Source organism: Lithobates pipiens, unplaced genomic scaffold (assembly GCF_037356315.1).
Source record: "Lithobates pipiens isolate NorthernLeopardFrog02 unplaced genomic scaffold, aLitPip1_a1.2 Scaffold_25, whole genome shotgun sequence".
Lineage (NCBI taxonomy): Eukaryota > Metazoa > Chordata > Amphibia > Anura > Ranidae > Lithobates > Lithobates pipiens.
Window position 1 is genome coordinate 90,099,457 of NW_027507787.1, and position 26,135 is coordinate 90,125,591.

General features: G+C 43.6%; 1 protein-coding gene across 1 annotated transcript in view; it reads right to left on the reverse strand.

The window, feature by feature from the left end:
* LOC143930380 (uncharacterized) overlaps nt 1-26,135 on the reverse strand; it is a 158,661-nt gene that overhangs the window by 82,850 nt on the left and 49,676 nt on the right. Inside the window, exon 5 of the mRNA XM_077454662.1 lies at nt 17,574-17,624. Coding sequence (XP_077310788.1) covers nt 17,574-17,624 — 51 coding nt within the window. The remainder of the gene's footprint in view (nt 1-17,573; nt 17,625-26,135) is intronic.

Below are 26,135 nucleotides of genomic sequence, written 5' to 3' on the forward strand. Positions count from 1 at the left end.
GTGCTGCATCCAGCGTTCTTTCAGAACGCACATTAAGTGCTGCTGGAGGCTTTGTAACTGATCACAGGGTGCGATGCCTGACCTTCATAAAAATGTATCAGTCTTTTATCACCACCAGCTACCAAGCACCTAATGCTGATGTCACCGAATCATTTTTTTTTAAATGTCAGATCCCTTCAAGACTGCCTGACTGCTGAGTGACTATCCTCTTCCTCCTCAATGATCATACTGATAAAAAACTAAAAATTGCAGCGCTAAATAATGTGAAATACAATACACACCAGACAAATATCAAAAAAATATTGTGATAAAAAATCTGTGAGAGTAAACTCACTGAAACCAGTGAGCCACAACAATATTAGTGAATCTAATAGATATTAATAAAAAGCAAATAAATATCAATGTATGTACCTGGCATGTTTCGCACCATAGTGCATCATCTGCCCCAGTTGATGCACTATGGCGCAAAACATGTCGGATACATAGCCTGTCGGCCAGATATACCACACTTTTTATCGATTATTCTGCCTATGCATAATTTCTCTTGATGACTTGTACCTTCATGAATTATGGTTTTTTCTTATTATACATTTTTAAATACATTTTTTTGTACTGGAGTGACCTACTCTATGGGGAGGCATTTTTTTCAATTTTTTCTCATTATACCTACCTTCATGATTGCACTTTTGGGGAGTTCGAGACACAGACAACCTGCATCGGATATCTCGATCGAGACCCAGGAGTTCGATTGTTCCTTTTGGAAGAACATTTGCGGTGGATTAACTTTGATGCATGATTGAACCACCATTACGGTGTGTGTGTCCACACCTTAGGTTAAGAGTACCCATTATTGTTCTATGATAAGTGCACCTGCTATCTTCTTAGAAGTTTGCTGTTGGTGGAATTTGGACGTCAAGTATCACATTTACATACTACTGCATTTATTTGAAGTCCCCCGTATAAGAATTGGATGGTGTTACATGAAGGACTGATTCATTGATGTTGTAGAGTCTTGACCTCTCATGAGGATTTTTTGATGTGCATAGCATTTTACCATTTTCTGCTTTTTGTTATGAACTGCACAGTTTTTTTTTATAATTTAATGTTATGCATTTTGTATTTTATATTTATTTGCTTTTTATTAATATCTATTACCGGTAGTTTCACTAATATTGTTGTGGCTCACTGTTTTCAGTGAGTTTACTCTCACAGATTTTTTATCACAATATTTTTTTTGATATTTGTCTGGTGTGTATTGTCACTAGTATTTCACAGTATTTAGCGCTGCAATTTTTAGTTATTTATGTTTTCACAATTCATCATTGTTGTTGCTGGCTGCTAGACTTTTTACGTTATTGTGATAGCACAATTAGATTTTTATTTTTTGATCATACTGATAGCTTGTAAGAACATTTTTGGTTCTGGGCGCCTCCACCAGTGGCCAAGGTCCAATTTTTCAGCCCCTGTTTAATAGGGGCGTAATTACAATTTTTGATACAATATTTTGCAGGAGGGTTCGTTGCTGCGCTCAACTACAATATCTGTGAGTGGTTGCAGTGTTGTGACAACAGCACCAGTGCCTAAGGCCCAATTTTTCAGCCCCTGTTTAACAGGGGCATGTAATTACAATGTTTGATGCAATACTTTCCAGCAGGGCTCATTCCTGCGCTGCAACTAGAGTATCTGTGAGGGGTTGCAGTGCTGTGGCACCAGTGCCTAAGGCCCAATTTTTCTGCCCCTGTTCAACAGGGACATGTAATTACAATTCTTGATCTAATATTTCACAGCAGGGCCCATTCCTGCACCCACCAAGAGTAACTGTGAGGGCTTGCAGTGTTGTGGCAACACCACCACCACTACTACCACCAAAGGCCCAATTTTATGCCCCTGTTTAACAGGTACATGTAATTACAATTCTTGATATAATATTTCACAGCAGGGCCCATTCCTGTTCCCACCAAGAGTAACTGTAGGGACTTACAGTTTTGTGGCACCTGCACCACCACCACCAAATGCCCAAATTTTCTACCACTGTTCAACAATGGCATGTAATTACAATTCTTGATATAATAGTTCACAGCAGGACGTTCCAGCGCCCACCAAGAGTAACTGTGTGGGCTTACAGTATTGTCGCAACACCAACACCTTAGGCCCAAATTTCTGCAGAGCATATAGGGCAGGCCTCTACTTTCAAACATCCAACTTACAAACATCTCCTACTTGCAAACGGAAGGGAAAGAGTTGATATGGGAAAAACGTGTCTCCTCTCCACTGATGCTTTATCACCAATCCTTGTTTCACAAAAAAAAAAGTTTCAAAAAAAAATTTTCATTGGGACAGAAAGTGAGGGGAAATCTTCTGAAGAGGTGCACAGACAGCAAAAAAAAATGTTACTGGGGTGATAACCCTTCCCTATGTTTTCCAAAAAGCTTAAAAATAATTTTTTTTAATGGAGCTACACTTAAAAAATTTACCAGTTCAAAATTACAAACAGATTGTACTTAACAACAAACCTACAGTCCCTGTCTTGTTTGCACCGCCTGTATACTGCTGTTCAGAGTATATAGGGCCTGGGGGCCCCACGCCTTTCCTTTTTTTAATTTGGGTGCGGGGTTCCCCTTAATATCCATTTTCACTTTAAGCATCATTAAAATCAGTGCTCCCAAAAAAACGGCCATTTTTCAAACTTTTTTTTGCATTGATACATGTCCCCTGGGGCAGGACCCGGGTCCCCAAACCCTTTTTAAGACAATAACTTGCATATTAGCCTTTAAAATTAGCACTTTTGATTTCGAACGTTCGAGTCCCATAGACTTTAACAGGGTTCTAAAGTTTGCGCAAATTTTCGGTCCGTTCACAGGTTCTGGTGCGAACCAAACTGGAGGGGTGTTCGGCTCATCCCTAACCATCTGTAAGAAAAACTCCATCTCATCTTAAAGACACTAAGAATGTAATTAATCGATTATCTACAATAACCATCAAAGGTGCTCTCATTAAGGCCACAGCAGATGTGGCATCCCTGTACACCTGCATTCCTCATTAGAGAGGAATGGAGGCTGCACAATTTTTTTTTGAAGAGAGCTCTTGCTGAGCCTCAGGTTGCATTTATTTTGGAGTTATTGCAGTTTGCAACCCAACACAATTATTTTTGTTTTGATGGCCGTTTTTATTAGCAGCTGAAAGGTGTGGCGATGGGTGCAAAATTTGCTCCCAGCTTAGCCAACCTTTTTATGGCTAAGTGGCTAATGACATCGTCAATGCCCTGATTTACCTGCAGTTGATACTGTGGGCCAGGTACATAGACAACGTCCTCCTCCTATGGGCTGGTACCTCTGAAGCACTGGAGAATTTTTTCTCAATTCTTAACAACAAAGACAGAGGAATTGTTCTAACCCATCAATTCAGCCTGTCTAGGATCAACTTTCTGGATCTGGTGATAGAAAGGTCGGAACAACAATTAAAATTCAGCACCCACTTCAAGCCTACTGATAGGAATGGATTTATACCAACGGACAGTTGCCACCATAAGTCGTGGCTAAGTTTGGTGCCTAAAAGCTAATTCCTGCATCTTTGCAGGAATTGTACTGATATCAGCAATTTTCAGATCCAGGCCAATATCCTGAGAGAATGATTCCTTGAGAAAGGATATAATCAAACTGAAGTTGATAATGACCTTTTTAAAGTTTTGAATACCAACCGAGTCTTATTATTGATTGACAAACCCCAACGAGAAGGTGATGATAACTTTAAATGGTCTTTCCTTACAACCTTTTCAACCCAACACAAACAAATCATGGATATCTTTGAACAACATTGGCGCATTTTAACCACTTGCCGACCGCCGCACGACGATATACGTCGGCAGAATGGCACGGGCAGGCATATGGGCGTATATATAAGTCCCTGCCTGCCCGCGGGTGGGGGGCCCGATCGGGCCCCCCCCCGGTGCCTGCGGCGGTCGGCATTTCTTCGAGAGCGATCCGGGATGAGGGGGCGGCCATTCATTCATGGCCACCCCCTCGCGATCGCTCTCGACGAATGGAAATCCCCGGTGACATCACTTCCTCTCCTGTAATGTAAACACAGGAGAGGAAGTGATGTATTCTCTCCTCCGTGTCGGTATTTTCCGTTCCGACACGGAGGAGAGCGGATCGGTGAGTTGCACCAACACTCTACACACACAGTAGAACATGCCAGGCACACTCACACCCCCCCTTTACCCCCCGATCACCCCCCCAATTACCCCTGCCCCCCAGTCACAGTGACACCAATGTCATTTTTTTTTTTTTTTTTTTTTTTTTTGCATTGGTGTCATTTGTGACTGTAATAACTGTTAGGGCAGTTAGAGTTAGCCCCCTTTAGTTCTAATGTACCCCCCTAACCCCCCCAATAAAGGTTTAACCCCGTGATCACCCCCCGTCGCCAGTGTCACTAAGGCTGGGTTCACATTGCAGCGGTTTATGAGAACGAATGTGATTCGCACCGCACTGCAGTGCAAATCACATCCGATCTCTGTGCGATTCGAGTTCAGCCATTCGCCGCACCCGCCACACCCGCCGCACCCGCCGCAAATTCGCACGGGACCCTTTTTTTGGCCCGCAGCAGAATCGGATCGCATGGGTGTTCACACCATGCGATCCGAGTTTGCAGATCGCACTGCGATATGCGAACTGATCTGGGGGTGTCAGTAACATTTCACTGACACTCCCAGCAGTTCGCATAGGGCAGTGTGAACTGCCGCCGGGAGGCATGCGATGCGGGAACCCGCCGCGGATTCGCGGCGTTTCCGCATCGCTCCAGTGTGAACCCAGCCTAATAAGCGATCATTTTTCTGATCGCCGTATTAGTGTCACAGGTGACGCTAGTTAGGCAGGTAGGTATTTAGGTTCGCCGCAGCTTTTTATAGCGCCAGGGACCCCCATATACTACCGCATAAAGCCCCCTGATTGCCCCCTAGTTAACCCTTTCACCAGTGATCACCATATAACTGTTACAGGTGACGCTGGTTGGTTAGTTATTTTTTTATAGTTTCAGGGCACCCGCCATTTATTACCTAATAAAGGTTTTTTAATTCTTTATTTATAGGATTTTCCAAAATTTACAAAAAACCACGATTCATATATAAACTATTTCACATGTTAAATACAACATCATTTCTTATACAGGTTATCTTCCTATTCCCTCCCCCCCCCCCTTCCCACCCCTCCCTCACTCGATCCTACTCCATGGGACTCCTTTTAACTAGCTTTCAATCCTCTTCAGATAGCTTTCAGTTTTACCAAACAATACCCAAAGACGCCATTTATTTTGGTACCTTTCCTCCAAGTTATCCAGTTTGTACATTGACTCTTCTATGATTCGAGTCTTTTCTAACCTATCTGCCCACTCCCTCATTGAGGGCGGGTCAGCTCTTTTCCATCTAAGCGGTATCAATGATTTAGCAGCATTTAATAAAGAGGGTATCAAGGAATACGCATACTCCTTCTCTCCTTTTTCTATATCATGAAACAAACATACCCATGGATCCCTCCTAATCCTTTCCCCTGTTATTTCAAAAATAGTTTCTATTACTTTATCCCAAAATATCTGTATCTTAGGGCACAGCCACCATATGTGGGCAAAAGACCCCTCCCCCATGCAGCCTCTCCAGCATAGCCGGGGGGTCGCACTACATATTTTATTTCCTTGTTGTGGGGTTATGTACCATCTTGTTAAAAGTTTATATGACATCTCTCGTGTTTGCGAATCTACGGTAACCGAGTAGGTTCGTCTAATTATCCTATTTCTATGGCCATCATCACCTAAGGACCCGATTTCGTTTTCCCATTTTTCTAAATAGGGAGGGTAATTTTGCTCTATTCTTTCTATTAGAATTTTATAAAATTTTGAGATTCTTTTTTGAAGGCACTGTCGGTTCACTAATAGCTTCTCCAACGGTCTAAGTTGTTCCATACCCCGTAGTGGCTGTGGTAAAGACTGAATAAAATAATATAATTGAAAATATCTCCATTTGTCTAATGGTTTATGTCCCCATTTCCCTATAATTTCTTCATATGTGCACATCCTATTACCTTCCATCACCTCCTGTACTTTAATATTATCTTTCTTAACCCAACTACTATAATATAAATATTCCTCTTGACCTGGGATAAAGAATTTAGTGTCCAGTAGTGGCATTAGTGGTGAGTTGTGTTCCCAGTTATGTCGTTTGTTTATTGTGTCCCATATCTGAAATAAATTTTTTGTGAGTGTGCTTGTGTTAGGGCCTAATTCTCTGTGTTTTGCAGGTATCCATACTATTTCCCCTAAATCCCTTCTACTTAACTTAATTTCTAATTCAGCCCAGTCCTTACCCTTTTTATTATAAATCCAGTCCGGTATTCGAGAGATTGCTATAGCCTCATAATACTTTTGGAGATCCGGCATTGCCAACCCTCCCCTTTCTTTACTTCTGATCAGGGTATTCCGAGCCACCCTTGCCGCTTTTTTTTTCCATATAAATCTGTTAATCAAGATTTTTAATTTATTTAAATAAACCTGTGGTAACACTATTGGGATCATTTGGCATGTATAGGAAAAGATTGGTAAAATAAACATTTTAACTACGTTTATTCTACCTGTCCATGATAGAGCTTTATATTGACACCTTTCCAAATTCTGTTTAATTTTATTTAATAAGGGTATATAATTGGCCTCAAACAGATCACTCACCTCTGCTGTCAGCCTTATTCCCAAGTAGACCAATTCCCTCCCACACCATCTAAAGGGGAATTTAGACCGAAGACGGCTCTGCTCTGTTATAGAAATATTCAGATTCAGAATTTCGGATTTAGATGTATTAACCTTGAAGTTAGAGACCTTCCCATAACTTGATAGTTCTTCCATTAGTGCTGGTATGGAAGACCCAGGGCTGGAGATATAGAGCAAAAGGTCGTCGGCAAACGCCGCAACCTTGAACTCCCTATCAGCAGCCCTTATCCCATAAATGTTTGAATTCATCCTAATGGCCCTCAACAGAGGCTCTAGTGACAGTATAAATAATAATGGGGATAGCGGGCAGCCCTGTCTTGTCCCATTGAATAACTCAAGGGGGCAGGACAGGGCCCCGTTTATTCTTATTCTAGCTTTAGGGTGGGTATAAAGGGCGTCTACCCAACCCCTCATACGGTCCCCCACTCCATACCTTTCCAGAACCTCAAACAAGAACCTCCACCCCACTCGGTCAAATGCCTTTTCCGCGTCTATTGACATGAGCACCGCAGGGGTGCCCCGTCTTACCGCTTCTTGGCATAACATAATGGTCTTTAATGTGTTATCCCGACCCTCTCTCCCCTCAATAAATCCAACCTGATCCTGCAATATCCATTCCGGCACATGTGGTCCCAATCTCTCTGCAATAATTTTTGCAAACAATTTAATGTCTGAATTTAATAAAGAAATTGGCCTATAGCTTTCTACTGCCGCCGGGTCTTTTCCCTCTTTTAAGATCAGGACCACATGTGTCAGAAGTGTTTCTTCACGAAATGCTTGACCCTTCCCCACTGCATTAAAATAGTCGCATAATCTTGGGACTAGCTGTTTTTGGAATTGTTTATAGTAGGAGATCGGGAAACCATCGGGCCCCGGGCACCCTCCTTTAGCTGTATTTTTGATCGCCCTCTCAACCTCCGCCCTTGTTATTGGGGTTTCTAATGCTTCCATTTCTAATTGCCTGGCCCTGGGGATATCTAACTGATTTAGATATTCCTTTATTCCCTCCTCTACTTGATTCTCACCCTTATCCTGTTGCCCGATATTATATAGGCCCTGATAATATGTGAAGAATGTGTTAACAATATCGTCTGGCATATTTTGTAAGTCCCCCGCAGCATTTCTTACGTTTGGAATGAAAGTTCTATTTTTCTTTTCCTTCACCCTCCTAGCCAGCCATTTACCTGATTTATTCCCCCATTGGTACCTTTCTCTTCCCAAAATATGATAGATCGATCTCCTATTCTGCTCTAAGCAATCATCTAACTCACGTTTTTTTGTTATTAAATCTTGGGTGTCCTGAAGCCCCCATGGTCTCCCCAACTGTTCCAATCTCTGAATTTCCTCGTATAATAGGGATTTCTTCTTCTCCCTCTCTCTCTTTTTCCCTGCACCAATCCCTATTAATACGCCTCTTATAACTGCCTTGTGCGCTTCCCATAATACAGGGCTAGATGTTTCCGGGATGTCATTCAGACTAAAGAATTGTATAATCTCCTGCTCAATCCTTTCTGCTGTATCTTTGTCCTGTAATAGAGATTCATTCAGTCTCCAATTCGTCCTCGGTCCATGGTCCCCCCCGATCTCCAACTGAATCAGCACAGGAGCATGATCTGAAACAGTTCTTATCTTTATTTCAGCCTTCTTAAGTGCCCTTAAAAATGAATGCTCCAGGAAGATATAATCTATACGGGAAAAGGAACCATGGACCGAGGAAAAACATGTATAATCCCTATCTTTAGGGTGCAGTGTTCTCCAAGTATCATATAATTGGTATGCAGTTAATACTCTTGAAAATGACCTCAGTTTATGTTCAGATATCCTAGGCCCCACCCCTGTAGTATCTATTTTGGGGTTCATGCTCCAATTGAAATCACCTGCCAAAATTAATTTCCCTTCTTTAAAATCTTCTATTTTATTCAAAACTTTCTTCACGAATCGACCCGTATTCTTGTTTGGGGCATAGATATTAACAATTGTACATTTAGAATTAAACAGCATACCTTTTAGGCATAGGTAACGACCCTCCGGATCCACCAGTCGCTCTTCTAGGTTAAATCTTATTGTTCTACTGAACCCTATTGCAACCCCTCTCGAGAAGGGGGATGGGGAATCCCCGTAGAACCACACCGGGTAATTGGCCGAATTCAGTCTAACCCCAGAAGTGCATGTTATATGCGTCTCCTGCAAACACACTATATTTGCGTCCATATATTGCAGTTCGTCATTTACCCGGAATCTTTTCCTTTTTGAATTTAAACCCCTTACATTATACGTAACAACATTAAGGACTACCATACCTCTCTACTGGGGTAATTCCCCTCCCTATTTTTTTCTCTTTTTTTTTTCCTTTTCTTTCCTTCCCTTCTTTCTTTCCCTTTCTTCTTTCTTTTTTCCTTTCCTCCTAAGCGTCTAGTGGATCCAGTGGTGCCTGTACCTGCTAGTCCCATGGGAGGACCGAGTGAGAGCCCAAAAAAGCAACCGAAAACCACCCCCCTCCCTTTCCCTCCCTCCCTCCATCTCCCCTCCCAGAACCCCCTTTGTCCTATAACGGAACGTCTCATGAGACTGGGTAGGACACCCCCCTTCCCGTTAAGCCTATGGCATTGGTGGGCCGCTGTTTGTGTTCGCCTCACCCCCATAGTATCCCTGGAGCTTGAACCTTAATCCGCCCAAGACTCCTCTCGCCTACCCTCCCTCCCTCCCCCCAATTCCCCCCCCTCACCCCTCAACTCTCAGTGCAAATTCATCAGTTCAGCTCAATTCCAGTAATCTACTTTCGACTCCCCCTGATTGGTCGGCCCTGCCCTTTCCTCCCCCGGGTACTATTCCCTTCCGCCCCTAATACATCTTCACTACTCCATTCTATCTGAGGGGCAGGGATTATACCTAACTGTTCACAAAATTCTGGGAGGTCTTCAGGGTAGCGCAGAACTGCAGATCGTCCCTCTTTCTTTCCTATGAGGCATGCAGGAAATCCCCATTAATATGGGATGCCCGCCGCTCTCAGCAGTTCAGTAAGTGGTTTTAAGCATCTCCTCCTTCCCAATGTCTCACCCGCTAAATCAGGGTAGATCTGCAGTTCCGTGCCCTCATGGACCACCCCAGACTGTGTTCTCCCTCTTCTCATTACCTGCATTTTTTCTACTACATTGTGAAATCTCACTATAACGTCTCGAGGTGCTTCTGTTCTAATCCCCCGGGGTAGAGTCATTCTATGTATTCTATCAATTTTCAAAGGGGCTGTGACTTCCTTATCTAATAAAGGGTTAAAAATCTGTTGAGCTATCTCGCCCAGAGCCGACCCACCATATGACTCGGGGAGACCTTTTATCCGTATATTCTTTCTCCTACTTCTATTTTCTTGGTCCTCCAGCTTATATCTAATTGCTCTATTTGATTTCCGGAGAGCTGTTATCTGCTCTAAGATTCCCTCCATCTTAATCTCTTGAGACTCAACTCTGTTTTCTAGCTCCTCAACTCTCCCCAATACCAAACCTATATCACTTCTTATTGTTGCGATATCTGCCCTTAGGGAGATCTCCATTCTCGCGAACATCTCAGAGAGCATCTCCCTGATTTGTGGGGGTTGGAGGGTTTCTCTATGGCTATCCGGAATCATTTCTTCTGTCTCCCTGTTAACCACCTCCCCCTCCCCCCGGGAATTATTCTGGTCTATTTCTACATTCTGTAAATTTACCCCGCTTTTTTTTTTAATCTCGCTTGACTTACTCGTGGTATTTTTTACCCCCCTTCCCTCTTCCCCCTTCTGTCTACTTGGGCCTGGGCGAATAGATTTATCTGTTCTGGGGCTGTCAGTCCCTTCATCCTCTCTTATACTAGAGTTTGCAGCTAAATATTTTTGGATCCCGACCGGACTTGTAGCCGGGGTGGCTGTCTTGTTAACTTTACTTGTCTTTCCCCTCATTTTGACAGGGTTGGAGACCCTCCTCCCTTTATCTAACGCTCGCCAAATATTCCTTTTTACTATCAGCCCCACTTCCCACTCTTCCCTCCTACCTTCAACCTAATCCAGTATACCTGCGTCCGAACCACTAAAGATCCCCCAAAGGCCCAAGATCACCCGTCATAAGATACAATTAAATCAAGAATAACAGTATCAACGGCTGCCTTATTCTAAAAAAAAGAAAAAAGACAAAAAGGGAGGGGGGGATGGGACCTAGTTCAGCTGCTTTCCATGCCGTGGAAAGATCCTCTATCAAGGACCATGCCGTTAATGATATACCGAAAATGTAATAGGCTATACGGTGAGAAGTTGTTGATAGTGATATTATTACGGCTGTTAAGCTGAATTCATCTTACTTTGATAGCAGCTTTTTCCCCCCAAAAAGACACAAAAAAAAAAAAAAAAAATAAAAAAAAAAAAAAATAAATAAAACCAAAAAACAAAGATATGTCCGGTCCTACAGCTATTACATGGAGACAATCAAAAAACAGTCAAAACCGTCACACAGCCAGAAAAGGTTTTTAAGTGGGTCTTTCTTTGATGACAAGTTCTCCCACCCAAAAATCAAAAAAAAGACGAAAAACATGTATCCAGTCCTTTAACTGTTAAATAGAGGCAAACTACTCGGACCCACAGCCAGAAGAGGTTTTAGATAAGTTTTTCCTGCAAAAGAAACTCTTGCGTCAGATAACCAAGCATCAGAATATATCCAACCTCCTTTGTTCACAGCAGCGCACACTTCATCCTTAAATTATATGCATAAAAGTTCAGTTGTAATTTCAACTAGGAAAAGGAAGGGGTCTGGCAGCTGAAGCGAGTTTCCATCAGCAAGCAAATTATTTTTCTTCCTTTTATTATGGCTTTAGATAGGTTTTTCCTGCAAAAGAAACTCCTGTGTCAGATAACCAAACGTCGGAGTATATCCAACCTCCTATGTTCACCGCAGCGCACACTTCATCCTTAGATTATATGGATAAAAGTTCAGTTGTAATTTTGTATTCAACTAAGATAAAAGAAAAAAAAAAAAAAAAAAAAGGAAGGGGTCTGGCAGCTAAAGCGAGTTTCCATCAGCAAGCGAATTATTTTTCTTCCTTTTACCGCAGCGCTCACTTCATCCTTAAATTATATGCATACAAATTCAGTTGTAATTTTGTATTCAACTAGAAAAGGGAAGGGATCTGGCAGCTACAGCAAATTTCCATCAGCAAGCAAATTATATTTTTTTTTTCCTTTTATTATTGCTTCCCCTTCTCCTCTCCTTCTCATCTCCACTCACATTTCAGTCCTTTAAGTGTTAAAAGGAAGCAAACTACACGGTCACACAACCAGAAGAGGTTTTAGATAAGTTTTTCCTGCAAAAGAAACTCTTGCGTCAGATAACCAAGCATCAGAATGTATCCAACCTCCTTTGTTCACAGCAGCGCACTCTTCATCCTTAAATTATATGCATAAAAGTTCAGTTGTAATTTCAACTAGAAAAAGGAAGGGGTCTGGCAGCTAAAGCGAGTTTCCATCAGCAAGCAAATTATTTTTCTTCCTTTTATTATGGCTTCCCCTTCTCCTCTCCACTCACATTTATAGCAGCGGCATATTTAGAATATGCAAAGAGACACTGTCCTTCAAAGATAGACCTTAGGTGGCAGCCTTCTTATATCATTAAAAGGGAGGGAGGGGAGATACTCACAGGTAAGCCCGAGCTATAACCAGGGGGACAGAACTCTTCCTATCGGGTATAGTGTCTTTGAACCACCTCCAGCTTTGGGCTGCCTCCCTCCCCTTCAGGCCGCTTGTCTTACCGCTGTCATCGTAGACCGACCGCCAAGCGCCGACATGCGCAGACACAGATCCCTGGATAAACGGCTCCTCTCCTGACACCCAATTTCAGATGCAGCTGTCTGTCTGTCTGCCGATCAAAGGGCCTTCCTCATCGAAAGGTGAGCCTCCATCCGATCCTCCGCCGGTTCGCCGAGAGAGAGGTGGCTGTCCGCCTATGCCTAGATCGCGGAGGCCGCCGCGGCGAGATTCGAATCCCGCGGCGTTGCTGGAGCTCTCCGCGGGCCAGGGAAGTCACGCCCAGCCCCGCATCAACGAGAGCGTAGTGAGAGGGAGAGAGAGTGGGGATCTCGGGAGATCAGCGTATAGCGGCTCCTACGTCATGACGCCGCCAGCCACCTAATAAAGGTTTAACCCCCTGATCACCCGGCGGGTGTCATTTGTGACTAATAACTGTTAGGGCAGTTAGGGTTAGCCCCCTTTAGTTCTAAGGTACCCCCCTAACCCCCCCAATAAAGGTTTAACCCCGTGATCACCCCCCGTCGCCAGTGTCACTAAGGCTGGGTTCAGATTGCAGCGGTTTGAGAACGGATGTGATTCGCACCGCACTGCAGTGCAAATCACATCCGATCTCTGTGCGATTCGAGTTCAGCCATTCGCCGCACCCGCCGCACCCGCCACACCCGCCGCACCCGCCGCAAATTCGCACGGGACCCTTTTTTTGGCCCGCAGCAGAATCGGATCGCATGGGTGTTCACACCATGCGATCCGAGTTTGCAGATCGCACTGCGATATGCGAACTGATCTGGGGGTGTCAGTAACATTTCACTGACACTCCCAGCAGTTCGCATAGGGCAGTGTGAACTGCCGCCGGGAGGCATGCGATGCGGGAACCCGCCGCGCATTTGTGGCGTTCCCGCATCGCTCCAGTGTGAACCCAGCCTAATAAGCGATCGTTTTTCTGATCGCTGTATTAGTGTCACAGGTGACGCTAGTTAGGCAGGTAGGTATTTAGGTTCGCCGCAGCTTTTTATAGCGCCAGGGACCCCCATATACTACCGCATAAAGCCCCCTGATTGCCCCCTAGTTAACCCTTTCACCAGTGATCACCATATAACTGTTACAGGTGACGCTGGTTGGTTAGTTATTTTTTTATAGTTTCAGGGCACCCGCCATTTATTACCTAGTCTCACTAGTGTACCCCTAAATTTAGGGGTGTCTACTTTCCAAAATGGGGTCATTTGGGGGGGGTTTGTGCCATCTTGGCATTTTATGGCCTTCAAAACTGTAACGCCCTTAGAAAGCCTGAAGGCGGTGCTTGGTTTTCGGGGCCCCGTACGCGGCTAGGCTCCCAAAAAGTCCCACATATGTGGTATCCCCGTACTCAGGAGAAGCAGCAGAATTTATTTTGGGGTGTCATTTCACATATGCCCATGGCATGCGTGAGCAATATATCATTTAGTGACAACTTTGTGAAAAAAAAAAAAAAAAAAAAAAAGTTTGTAATTTTCCCGCAACTTGTGGCAAAATATAAAATATTCCATGGACTCAACATGCCTCTCAGCAAATAGCTTGGGGTGTCTACTTTCTAAAATGGGGTCATTTGTGGGGGTTTTGTGCCATCTTGGCATTTTATGGCCTTCAAAACTGTAATAGGTAGTGAGGAGTGAAGTCAAATATTTACGCCCTTAGAAAGCCTGAAGGCGGTGCTTGGTTTTCGGGGCCCCGTACGCGGCTAGGCTCCCAAAAAGTCCCACATATGTGGTATCCCCGTACTCAGGAGAAGCAGCAGAATTTATTTTGGGGTGTCATTTCACATATGCCCATGGCATGTGTGAGCAATATATCATTTAGTGACAACTTTGTGAAAAAAAAAAAAAAAAAAAAAAAGTTTGTAATTTTCCCGCAACTTGTGGCAAAATATAAAATATTCCATTAACTCAACATGCCTCTCAGCAAATAGCTTGGGGTGTCTACTTTCTAAAATGGGGTCATTTGTGGGGGTTTTGTGCCATCTTGGCATTTTATGGCCTTCAAAACTGTAATAGGTAGTGAGAAGTGAACTCAAAAATTTACGCCCTTAGAAAGCCTGAAGGCGGTGCTTGGTTTTCGGGGCCCCGTACGCGGCTAGGCTCCCAAAAAGTCCCACATATGTGGTATCCCCGTACTCAGGAGAAGCAGCAGAATTTATTTTGGGGTGTCATTTCACATACGCCCATAGCATGTGTGAGCAATATATCATTTAGTGACAACTTTGTGTAAAAAAAAAATAAAAAATTTTTTTTTGTCATTATTCAATCGCTTGAGGCAAAAAAATAAAATATTCAATGGGCTCAACATGCCTCTTATCAATTTCCTTAGGGGGTCTACTTTCCAAAATGGGGTCATTTGGGGGGGTTTTGTACTGCCCTGCCATTTTAGCACCTCAAGAAATGAGATAGGCAGTCGTAAACTAAAAGCTGCGTAAATTCCAGAAAACGTACCTTAGTTTGTAGATGTGACAACTTTTGCGCAAACCAATAAATATACAATTATTGACTTTTTTTTTACCAAAGACATGTGGCTGAATACATTTTGGCCTAAATGTATGACTAAAATTGAGTTTATTGGATTTTTCTAATAACAAAAAGTAGAAAATATCATTTTTTTTCAAAATTTGCGGTCTTTTTACGTTTATATCGCAAAAAATAAAAATCGCAGAGGCAATCAAATACCATCAAAAGAAAGCTCTATTTGTGGGAAGAAAAGGACGCAAATTTTGTTTGGGTACAACATTGCATGACCGCGCAATTACCAGTTAAAGCAGCGCAGTGCCAAAGTGTAAAAAGACCTCTGGTCATTTACCAGCAAAATGGTCCGGTCTGAAAGTGGTTAAGGAATGATAGGATACTTGGGTCTATTATACCTGATAGACCAAAAGTTATCTATCGAGGGGTGCCTTCACTTAAGATTAAGATTGCACCAACTATTATCAATCCCCTGATTAAACCAACATTTTTCCAACTGGATAGGGTATTATCCCTGTAAAAAATGTTCTATTTGTCATTTTAACACCTGTGGACGTAAAACTACTAAGGAATTTAGATCTACGGTGACCAACTGGGAATATACAAACAATTTTGTACATGTGCTACAACCAATGTGGTTTACAAACTCACTTGTCCATGCAGCAAGCAGTATGTCTGTCGCACGATACGGACATTTACAGCAAGAGTGGCCCAGTACATTAACTAAATTAAACTCAGGAATATTAAACACACAGTACCCCAACATTACCTGGAACATTATGCCCGTGATCCAACAGGGACCCAATTTTTGATCATAGATAGATTCATTGCCCCATGGAGGGGCGGAGCCAACACAAAAGGTGTATCCAGATTGGAAACTTTCTGGATATACGAGTTGCAGACCCACCACCCACAAGGGATGAATGTGGAGTGGTATATTAACTCCTTCATAAATAGAGCATAATAAAATAAATATATTGGAGGTATTCATATGATAAGGAACGATTTGAGAGTTTTTATGGAGATTATTAATGGTTTTCTAATAATTTATAATTCTTCATGAATATTTTTATAATTTTTTTTTTATATTTTTAATTCTTAATTGTATTGATAAATTATTGTTTGTTTTAATTATAATGTTGTGCAACTTTTGGTTTATAACCTTGATGCATAATGTTAAGAAATTTTAGTGATGACCCAATCTTTGAGCTGACACCATCATTTTGGCATATTTATGAATAATAAGTATGCTGAATAATGAATAATGCCATATGCTGCCTCTTACGAGGTTTGCTAGATAACCATTTTTTTTTATTATTATTGTTCGCAGCTATGGTTGTCATGATAATGGTCATAGCGGACATGGCCCATGTAATTTTTCCATGTAAGTTTTACTTGTTTGGCAGTTTAATTAACTATTTTGTGTAATTCCCATTTGGGTTAACACAGAAAGTGACGTCATGTGGAGCTTTCCGGCGTCAGGTTCAATGTGGGGGTCACCATATATATTTAAGCGGTGTCAATGTAGGGGGGTCTGCACCCCAGATGACAACTGGTTAATCAAAACGCGTCGGGTGGACCTTCCTACACACATCGCTCCTGTACCTGTATTCATTCCTGATAAGCCTATTTGCGATCTACGACATGTGAGTGTGTGTTTTTATAATACAATAAATACTACTTTTACAAAAACGGTATCACGCTATGCAAGCCCCTCTTTCTTTTTTATTGCATAATGTATGTTACGTGGTACCTAGCCTTTGATTATACACAAAATATTGGGGTCCATATCCCATTGATGTTCTGATCTCTGATGTCGGCCGATGCGGATCCACGACCAGCTGCATCCATTGGGTTTATTTAGCATAACAAGCCTGTGTGACATGGGTGGTATATGCCCTTCCAAGTCATTACTATCTGGTAAGCCTCCTATTCACAGTAGTGGTCTGTTTTGGCTATTTTTCTTCTCAAGGGACACATCTGTTTTTTGATTTTTACGTTTATTTGTTGAATCACATTGACATTTGGACTTTTTTAGTGGTGTATTTTATCTAGGACTGTTTATCTATACGCAGAGGTTTAGTCAGTATAGTCAGTGGTTAAATTCACATAACTGTTCATATTAGAGGTGTTTGTGTATTGTACTAGATATACAATTTGTTTTTCACTTGTTTGCAGGATCAGTGTTGCACTTTTTCACACCTACATTAAGAAAAATTGGAACTACTACTATTCTATTTTTGGGTTGTCTGCTTTCACAAAATATATAATGTGTGCAAAAGGTGCAAAGCTTGCTGCGGCAGTAAAAGGGAATTAGGCGCTAAAATTGCTGGCAAATTTTGTTGCTGCTATAAGTAAAGCCTTGTGCACACAGAATTTGTAAATTTCTTGCGCAACAGCAAGAAAGCAGGAAGATGCACGCCAATGATACAAGAAGAAAAAAAAAGATCATTGTATTAAGATTGCCCATCTGCCCTTGGATGCTAGGTTCTAGATGGTCAACAAAGACCCAAAGATGCAACATTTTAGGCAAAGATAGGAATTTTTGACACATTTCTTTCCCATCCTGAACTGACCTGGTTGGAGCAAAATCGAATCCAAAGCAAAATAAGTGCTGCCGCGGTATACTGTGAAGAGGAAGAGAAAAAAAAAGTCAGACAGGCCTTTATTCCTTCTTGCCTTCCTTCCTTCCTTCCCTCCCGCAGTCAGAGAGAAAAAGGGTGTGTCCTTTCTGTATGAAGCTGTGTATACACTATATAAGGCTGCTTACACGGCAGCCCTGTGTAGTGTTGTTGGTGTGGACAGAGAGATAGCTATTTAGATTAAACAGGCAGGTTATTCAGCTATTATTATTGATCCCCCGAAACAAATTAAAGTAGGGGGCAATCTGAAAGGTTTCTTCAGGTGCGGGAAATGCCTCCTGTGTAGAAATAGTAAAAAAACTGAAAAGAAAAGAACTACTTTCCAGTCAGCTTCAAATAAAAAAGAATATAGAATAAATGAGCTCATTACATGCAAAAGCACTTATGTCACCTACATTATAGAGTGCCCGTGCTCTAGACAGTATGTAGGACGCACCACGAGAGAACTCCAAACTAGAATTGGTGAACATATTAGGAATATTAAAAAAGGGTACCCCAATCACAGTGTCTCCAGACATTTTAGGGATTACCATAATCGTGACCCAGGACAAATGACATTTTATGGTATTGACAAAGTAAAGGCCCACTGGAGAGGTGAGGACAAAACCATCAAAATATCCAGAAATGAAACCAAATGGATATATATTTTAGATACCCTCCAACCCCAGGGAATGAATGTAGAGCTGGATTTGAATTGTTTTTTAACGAATTTTTAAAACTCCCCCAGTCTAAACTCATAACTATACACTATCGGTTCAGGGCAGGACCAATACAGCCCAAAAAAACCAACAAATCACATTATAACATTCGAACCACAACCTAGAAGGTTTTCCTCCCCCACCCCCCTATCAATTATTATTTGACATCATAGTAAAAAAGTCTGCCCCCTATGGGAGAATATGCCTAGCAACATGTGAGGCCATATACAAAGCCTTGAAATGAGGTACATATTTACACACTGAGTTCCCCATTCAACTTCACTATTAGTTTCCTTTCACCGCACTTTTTCTATCTAGTCTGCCCTATTAACAAATGTTTTTAAAAATAAGGCTTTTTAAAAATAAGGCTTTTTAAAAAATGAGCAAGATATCAACATCTCCCCACAATATATTTATTTCACCTTATTGGTAAAAAGAAAAAAGTTTTTTCTAATTTGTGTGAGCTTAGTAGCACACATACACATTTTTTCACTTTTAGTTATTTTTCTTTCCTCTTGTCCCCTTCTCTGGGGAATATGTCCATTTATTAATACAGTGGACATATATTTTTGTTTCTAATCATTCATACTGAAAATAAACACATATAAAAATCCTGTATTCAGGAAGCCCAGCAGGTAACACATGCAATATACAGCTGGTTAGGGTATTACTATCAAATATATTAAATTTTATATATTTGGTCCTCATATATTTTAATATTTTCTCTTTTCTTTTCATATATATTTTTTACATACATGGTATTAATTTTATTAATTGTTTTTATATATAGTTGTTAACCTCTTTTTTATAAATACCAATTGTATTCATGTATAATTACTGATATTCCCTTTATAAGTATACTGGAATAGTTATGTAGGTTGCGGTGCTATATTACTATATCTCACCATGCCCGGAGTCCGCAATTACAAATATATAGGCAAAAGTTTAATTGTGACAGTTACACAATATAAGACGGCACACCCTGGATTGACAATAAGCAAAGAATCTTCCCACGTTTATACTGTCACAAGAGACCATACAATACAGACACACAGCGGCTCGGATAGGGCATTCCCACAATTAAAATGGCGCTAATACATCGCGCAAGCGCAGAAGAGCACTGCACCCTACATAAACGTGAAGGTGCACCAATATGGCCGCTCCAGATGACGTCGCTCTGACGAAACGCGTAGGGCGTGGCCTAGGACGTGCACCTTACACTGCTATTCAAGCAGTAACGCCGGCGGAGTATATTTCACAGCGATCTATCTTTTTTGGAATTTGTGAGTAAAACTGTTTTTAATAAACATAGTACGTTTTTACAACAATATTGCACCATGGTTGTACTTCTGTTTTCCTTCATGTACAAACGCTAAACGGACCATTCACGGAAGGAAGAGTGTAAAATATCCCCACAGCTCAGCGGTGGCAGAGCCTCGAGAGAGCTGCACAGTGGCTCATACTGTGACTGCTTGGTTAACCCATTGAGTGTTTAATGTCTGGTGAGCGCATATATACATTTTTTCTCTAACACAGAGTGGCGCACCGGAGAGGAATTTAACCCTTGTTTTCACCAGTCACCTTGCTTCACCTTCCTATCTGATAAAAGTCTTATGCGTTTTTTCAGCAACTAGATGATGCGACTCTGAACAAATATTGTTATTTTTTTGGACATTATAACATATTTTGGATTGGACATTATATGATTTTTTTAATTTTTTTGATGTTTTCACTTGGTATCTTCACAATGTCCTTTTGATTGTCACTTTTTAGAATATAAGTATTGGCTCATTTACGTGAGCTAAAGCACTTTTTGTCAAAGCACCTACATTTTTAGTTGTGATAGATTAGTTGTAATTTTTATCATATCATTTACCACACTTGTGCATAGTCATTATTTTTTACCACACTTGTGCATAGTTACTATGTAGGATAACGGATACACATTTCCATTTACATATAGCTTTAATATCACGTATACAGTGTATTGGTGAAATTCCCACATTGGGCTTCATTTTATGTAATTTTTATGTAATTTGTAGAGTATTAGCATTTTTAGTACACCATTTAGGTTTTAGCGCCAAAGCTTATTTTACTTTTCACAGGTTATTCAGCTAGCAGTGTATTTGATTATATATATATATATACTGTGAATTTAGCATAGACTATATATTCAGTGTTTACTCTATATTCAGTCAGTCAGTGCAGGCAGTGTATTAAAAAAATTTTTTTTTATATATATATATATATACACACACACACACACATATTATACATATATATACACACACATATTATATATATATATATATATATATATATATATATATATATATATATATATATATATATATACATACACACACACAGTCTTGTGTATATATATATATATATATATATATACAAGCGGTGTATTAATATATATATATATTATATGTGAGTGTGTGTGTGTATATTATATATATATTTATATATATTGATATGCATACTCGATTATAAGCCGAGTTTTTCAGCACATTTTTTTGTGCTGAAAAAGCCCCCTCGAGTCACTGTGCCCATCTGCCTGATCTCCTGACATTGTGAAATGCAGTCTAGTCAGCGGCAGAGTGAGGCATGCAGATGGGCAGAGTGAGGCATGCAGATGGACACAGTGAGGCATGCAGATGGGCAGAGTGAGGCAGCAGATGGGCACATTGAGGCAGCAGATGGGCACTGTTGACCCTCTTTTCCACTTACAGTAGTTGTTGCATTTCTTACTCTATGCTTATATTCGAGTCAATGAGTTTTCCAATTCTTTTGTGTTAAAATTAGGTGCCTCGGCTTATATTCGGGTCAGCCTATACTTGAGTATATATGGTGTGTATATATATATATATATATATATATATACACACACACATACATACATACATGCATACTCTGCCTCCAGTGTAGCCTATATCTACAGTGCATTCCGTGGTATACTGTTTCTAATACACTTCAGGCGGTGTATTAATATACAAAAGGCCCTCCTGTACCTTTTGTATTGTACTGTAATTGTGTTTTCCCCCCATACATTGTAAAGCGCTGCATAAACTGTTGGCGCTATATAAATCGTGAATAATAATAATAATAATAATATATACAGTTTTGTATTTTGATGTACACAGTATAAAATTGTCAGAAACCATGAATCAGACTGAGACAGAAATACAGTTAAATCACACTTGTTTAATAATAATAAAAAAAGGTAAACAGAGTAAATCTAGTCAAAACATAGCCAGAGTTCAGGAACCGGAACGGATAGTCAGACAAGCCAAAACTTCAGGGAGCCAGAGAACAGCAGATTAGAACAGCAAGCAGGATCTGGAGCCAGAAGGAATGTCAACTAAGCAAGTCTTTAACAGGAACACAGGAGAGCTTCTCTTGAGATGTGACCAAGGAGAAGGCAGAGATCATATGGACTGGACAGCTTAAGTAGGCACTGATGAGCAGGATCATAAACAGGTGAGTCGCTGCGGAGAGTTAGTAGGAGCTTGCAATTAGCCGCCAGCTGAGCGGCCCGCTCAGAGAAGGAAGGGATGGGCCCAGCCCTGACAGTACCCCCTCCTTAATGACCACCGGACTTGAGGGGAAAATGTCTAAGGAAAACACGGAGGAGGACAGGGGCATGTACGTCCGAGGATGGGACCCAAGAGTGTTCCTCCAGACCGTACCCTTTCCAAACCACCAGGTACTATATGCGCCCACGGAACCTACGGGTGTCACTGCACTTCATAATCCTCATGGTTCTCAACCTGAACAGGGTGAGGATGTGTCACTGAGGTGGTAAAGTGGTTTCAGATCAAAGGTTTTAATAAGGAGACATGAAATACATTTGAAATACGCATATTAGAAGGAAGGTCTAATGCGTAAGCCACTGGCTTAATCCTGCGAAGAATATGGATGGCCCAATAAACCGAGGTGCGAACACGAAGTCGGAGGTTGCGAGATGACAGCCAGACCCTGTCCCCAACCTGGTGGGAAAGCGCAGGCAGGAGTCTGCCATCAGTGTGGAGTCTGTACCTATCATTAGCATGTCACAAAGCCTCCTGGTCTTGTGCCCAAGTGGAATCAAAAAGCATGGAGATGCTCCTCTAACACAGGAATACTCTGCAGAGCAAAGGAGTCAGGCAACATGGAAGGTTGGTGTCATGGTTATGCAGTAATCTTTCTCTGTCAGCTTACCTCTCCTCATGTGTTCAGACTAAGAGGCCAGCCACTCTCACATGGCTTTTTTTATAATCTCTCCTCTAAGCATGGCTCCACCATCAGGGAACCCTATATTAACCTATGCACTTCAAGCCAGTGGTGCTGATCAACCATTGTGTATACATTGTGTGTTTGGCTTCCTGTTTCCTGCTTGCTGTGTGCTCTTCGTTTGTCTCTGTTACTGACCTTGGCGTGTTCTCGACTATTTCTGTCTGCTCATGACCCTGACCTTTTGGTGTGTCCTCGACTGTTCCTGTTTGCCTGTGATCCTGAACCTTTGGCGTGTACTCTGTTGTTCCTGTCTGCTAGTTACCCTGACCTCTGCTTCATTCCTTTATTGTCCTTGTTGCTCCAGCCTACTGCTTCGTTCTCCTGTAGTCTACCATGAGCGTGAGCTGTGAGACCCTGGGGGCCGCAGTCTCACCACTAGAGGCTCTGGTGAATACCTGCTGGCTCTTAGGCCGCGTACACACGCGCGGACTGTTTGCCCAACCTTGTTCGTCAAACAGTTTCGGCAAACAGTCCGCTCAAAATTTGCATGAGCGGACTTGCCCACACACGAGCGGACTGTTTGACGAACAAGGTTGGGCAAACAGTTCGCTCAACTTTTGAAATGAACGGACTCGCCCACGTAAGGAGGAGGCAAATCCGCCCATTTCGAGCGCGTGTACAGGTAGGCGGGGCCCGCGAAGGAGACGTCGCGGGCTCCGCCGCCTGGAATGGGCTTAAAGGGGAACCCCAACGCCGAAAAAAATCGGCGTGGGGGTTCCCCCCAAGTCCACACCAGACCCTTGTCCGAGCACGCTACCCGGCCGGCCAGGAAAGGGGGGGCGAGCGAGCGCGCCCCCCCTCCTGAGCCGTACCAGGCCGCGTGCCCTCAACATGGGGGGTGCCTTGGGGAAGGGGGGGCCGCGCGGCCCCCCCACCCCAAAGCACCTTGTCCCCATGTTGATGAGGACAAGGGCCTCTTCCCGACAACCCTGGCCGTTGGTTGTCGGGGTCTGCGGGCGGGGGGCTTATCGGAATCCGGGAGCCCCCTTTAAGAAGGGGGCCCCCGGATACCGGCCCCCCACCCTATGTGAATGAGTATGGGATACAATGTACCCCTACCCATTCACCTGTAAAATAAAGTACAAAAAAAAACACAACACATGGAAAAAGTATTTTATTGCACAGCTCCGGGGGTCTTCCGTCTTCGGGGGTCTTCTCGCCGGACTCCTCCGCTATGTGTGTGTAGCTCTTTTACTAGCGGAGGAGTCCGGCTTTCTTCCTCCCCGCCGCCGGCCTCTTCTCCCGACTTCGGGGGTCTTGTCCCCCTCTTCGGTTCTTCTGCCGGGCCACCGCGCCTGGTCCGGTGGCCCGGTCTTCTGTCGCCGTCTTCCGTTCTTCTGTCGCCGCCTTCGGTTCTTCTGCCGGGCCACCGCGCCTTCTTGTAGCTCTTTTACAGGCGGTGGCCCGGTCTTCTGTCGCCGCTGTCGTCGTCGCCGCCGCCGCCGCCTTCCGTTCTTGTTCTTCTTCTTGTTCTTCTTCTTCTCCTGGAGATGTTGACTCGACGATCTCTCCGGCCGGAATGCCAGAGCCGCGCTGTGCGGTCACTTATATAGTGACAATGGGGCGGTGTCACATGGTATATGTCACATGGGTTGGTCACATGGTGACCCCGCCCCCTTACGATGTCATAGTCCCCATGTGACATCAACCCATGTGACCAACCCATGTGACATATACCATGTGACACCGCCCCATTGTCACTATATAAGTGGCAGCGGAGCGTGTCCCTGGCATTCCGGCCGGAGAGCTCGTCGAGTCAACATCTCCAGGAGAAGAAGAAGAAGAACAAGAAGAAGAACAAGAACGGAAGGCGGCGGCGGCGGCGGCGACGACGACAGCGGCGACAGAAGACCGGGCCACCGCCTGTAAAAGAGCTACAAGAAGGCGCGGTGGCCCGGCAGAAGAACCGAAGGCGGCGACAGAAGAACGGAAGACGGCGACAGAAGACCGGGCCACCGGACCAGGCGCGGTGGCCCGGCAGAAGAACCGAAGAGGGGGACAAGACCCCCGAAGTCGGGAGAAGAGGCCGGCGGCGGGGAGGAAGAAAGCCGGACTCCTCCGCTAGTAAAAGAGCTACACACACATAGCGGAGGAGTCCGGCGAGAAGACCCCCGAAGACGGAAGACCCCCGGAGCTGTGCAATAAAATACTTTTTCCATGTGTTGTGTTTTTTTTGTACTTTATTTCACAGGTGAATGGGTAGGGGTACATTGTACCCCATACTCATTCACATAGGGTGGGGGGCCGGTATCCGGGGGCCCCCTTCTTAAAGGGGGCTCCCGGATTCCGATAAGCCCCCCGCCCGCAGACCCCGACAACCAACGGCCAGGGTTGTCGGGAAGAGGCCCTTGTCCTCATCAACATGGGGACAAGGTGCTTTGGGGTGGGGGGGCCGCGCGGCCCCCCCTTCCCCAAGGCACCCCCCATGTTGAGGGTACGCGGCCTGGTACGGCTCAGGAGGGGGGGCGCGCTCGCTCGCCCCCCTTTCCTGGCCGGCCGGGTAGCGTGCTCGGACAAGGGTCTGGTGTGGACTTGGGGGGAACCCCCACGCCGATTTTTTTCGGCGTTGGGGTTCCCCTTTAAGCCCATTCCAGGCGGCGGAGCCCGCGACGTCTCCTTCGCGGGCCCCGCCTACCTGTACACGCGCTCGAAATGGGCGGACTTTCCGAGCGGGAACAGTCCGCTCATTTCGAAAGTACAGCGGACAGGCCCACACACGGGCGGACTGTTCGCTCAAACACAGTTTCAGCGGACAGTTTTTCGGAATTTCCGAAAGACTTTGTCCGTCCAACTGTCCGCTGAAACTGTCCGCTGAAAGCCCACACACGAGCGGACTGTCCGCCCAAACACTGTTCAGCGGACAAGGTTGGGCGAACAGTCCGCCCGTGTGTACGCGGCCTTAGACTCCACACCCTGGGGAATCTATGCTCTAGCTCCCACTGGGATCTGTGTTAGTGATCCAGTAGACCTGCTTCCTGAACCTCCCTGGGTACTATCTGCAGCAGTCAGTCCTAGGGTCCACTATCTAAGCAGTGCACTTCTGACTCCTACGGAGTGCATCTGTCATCTGCTCTCAGGTGGCCTGACAGTTGGAAAACCATAGTTCGCCATAAACGGGGACAATCAGGAAGCAGAATTCAAGGCACTATTGTGAGCAAATTCTGGCCGGGGCAAGAGGTCTGACCAGTTATGATGGTCAGAAATATAGCAACATAGGAATTGCTCCAAGGACTGATTGGCTCGTTTTGAGGCCTCATTAGACTGCGGGTGACACACAGAGGAGAAAGCAAGCTGTGCATAAAACACTTGCCAGAACTGGGACACAAACTGACTACCCCTTCTAAGAAAAAAATGGAAGCCAGTTCCTTAGAAGTGGGCAACATCTTAAGAGGAATACAATGAGATATTTTTGAGAACCTGTCAACCACCATAAAGATAACTGTGTTGCCCTGGGAGTTGGGTAACTCCATAATGAAATCCATAGACAGGTGGGTCTAGGGCCTCTATCCATTGGGTA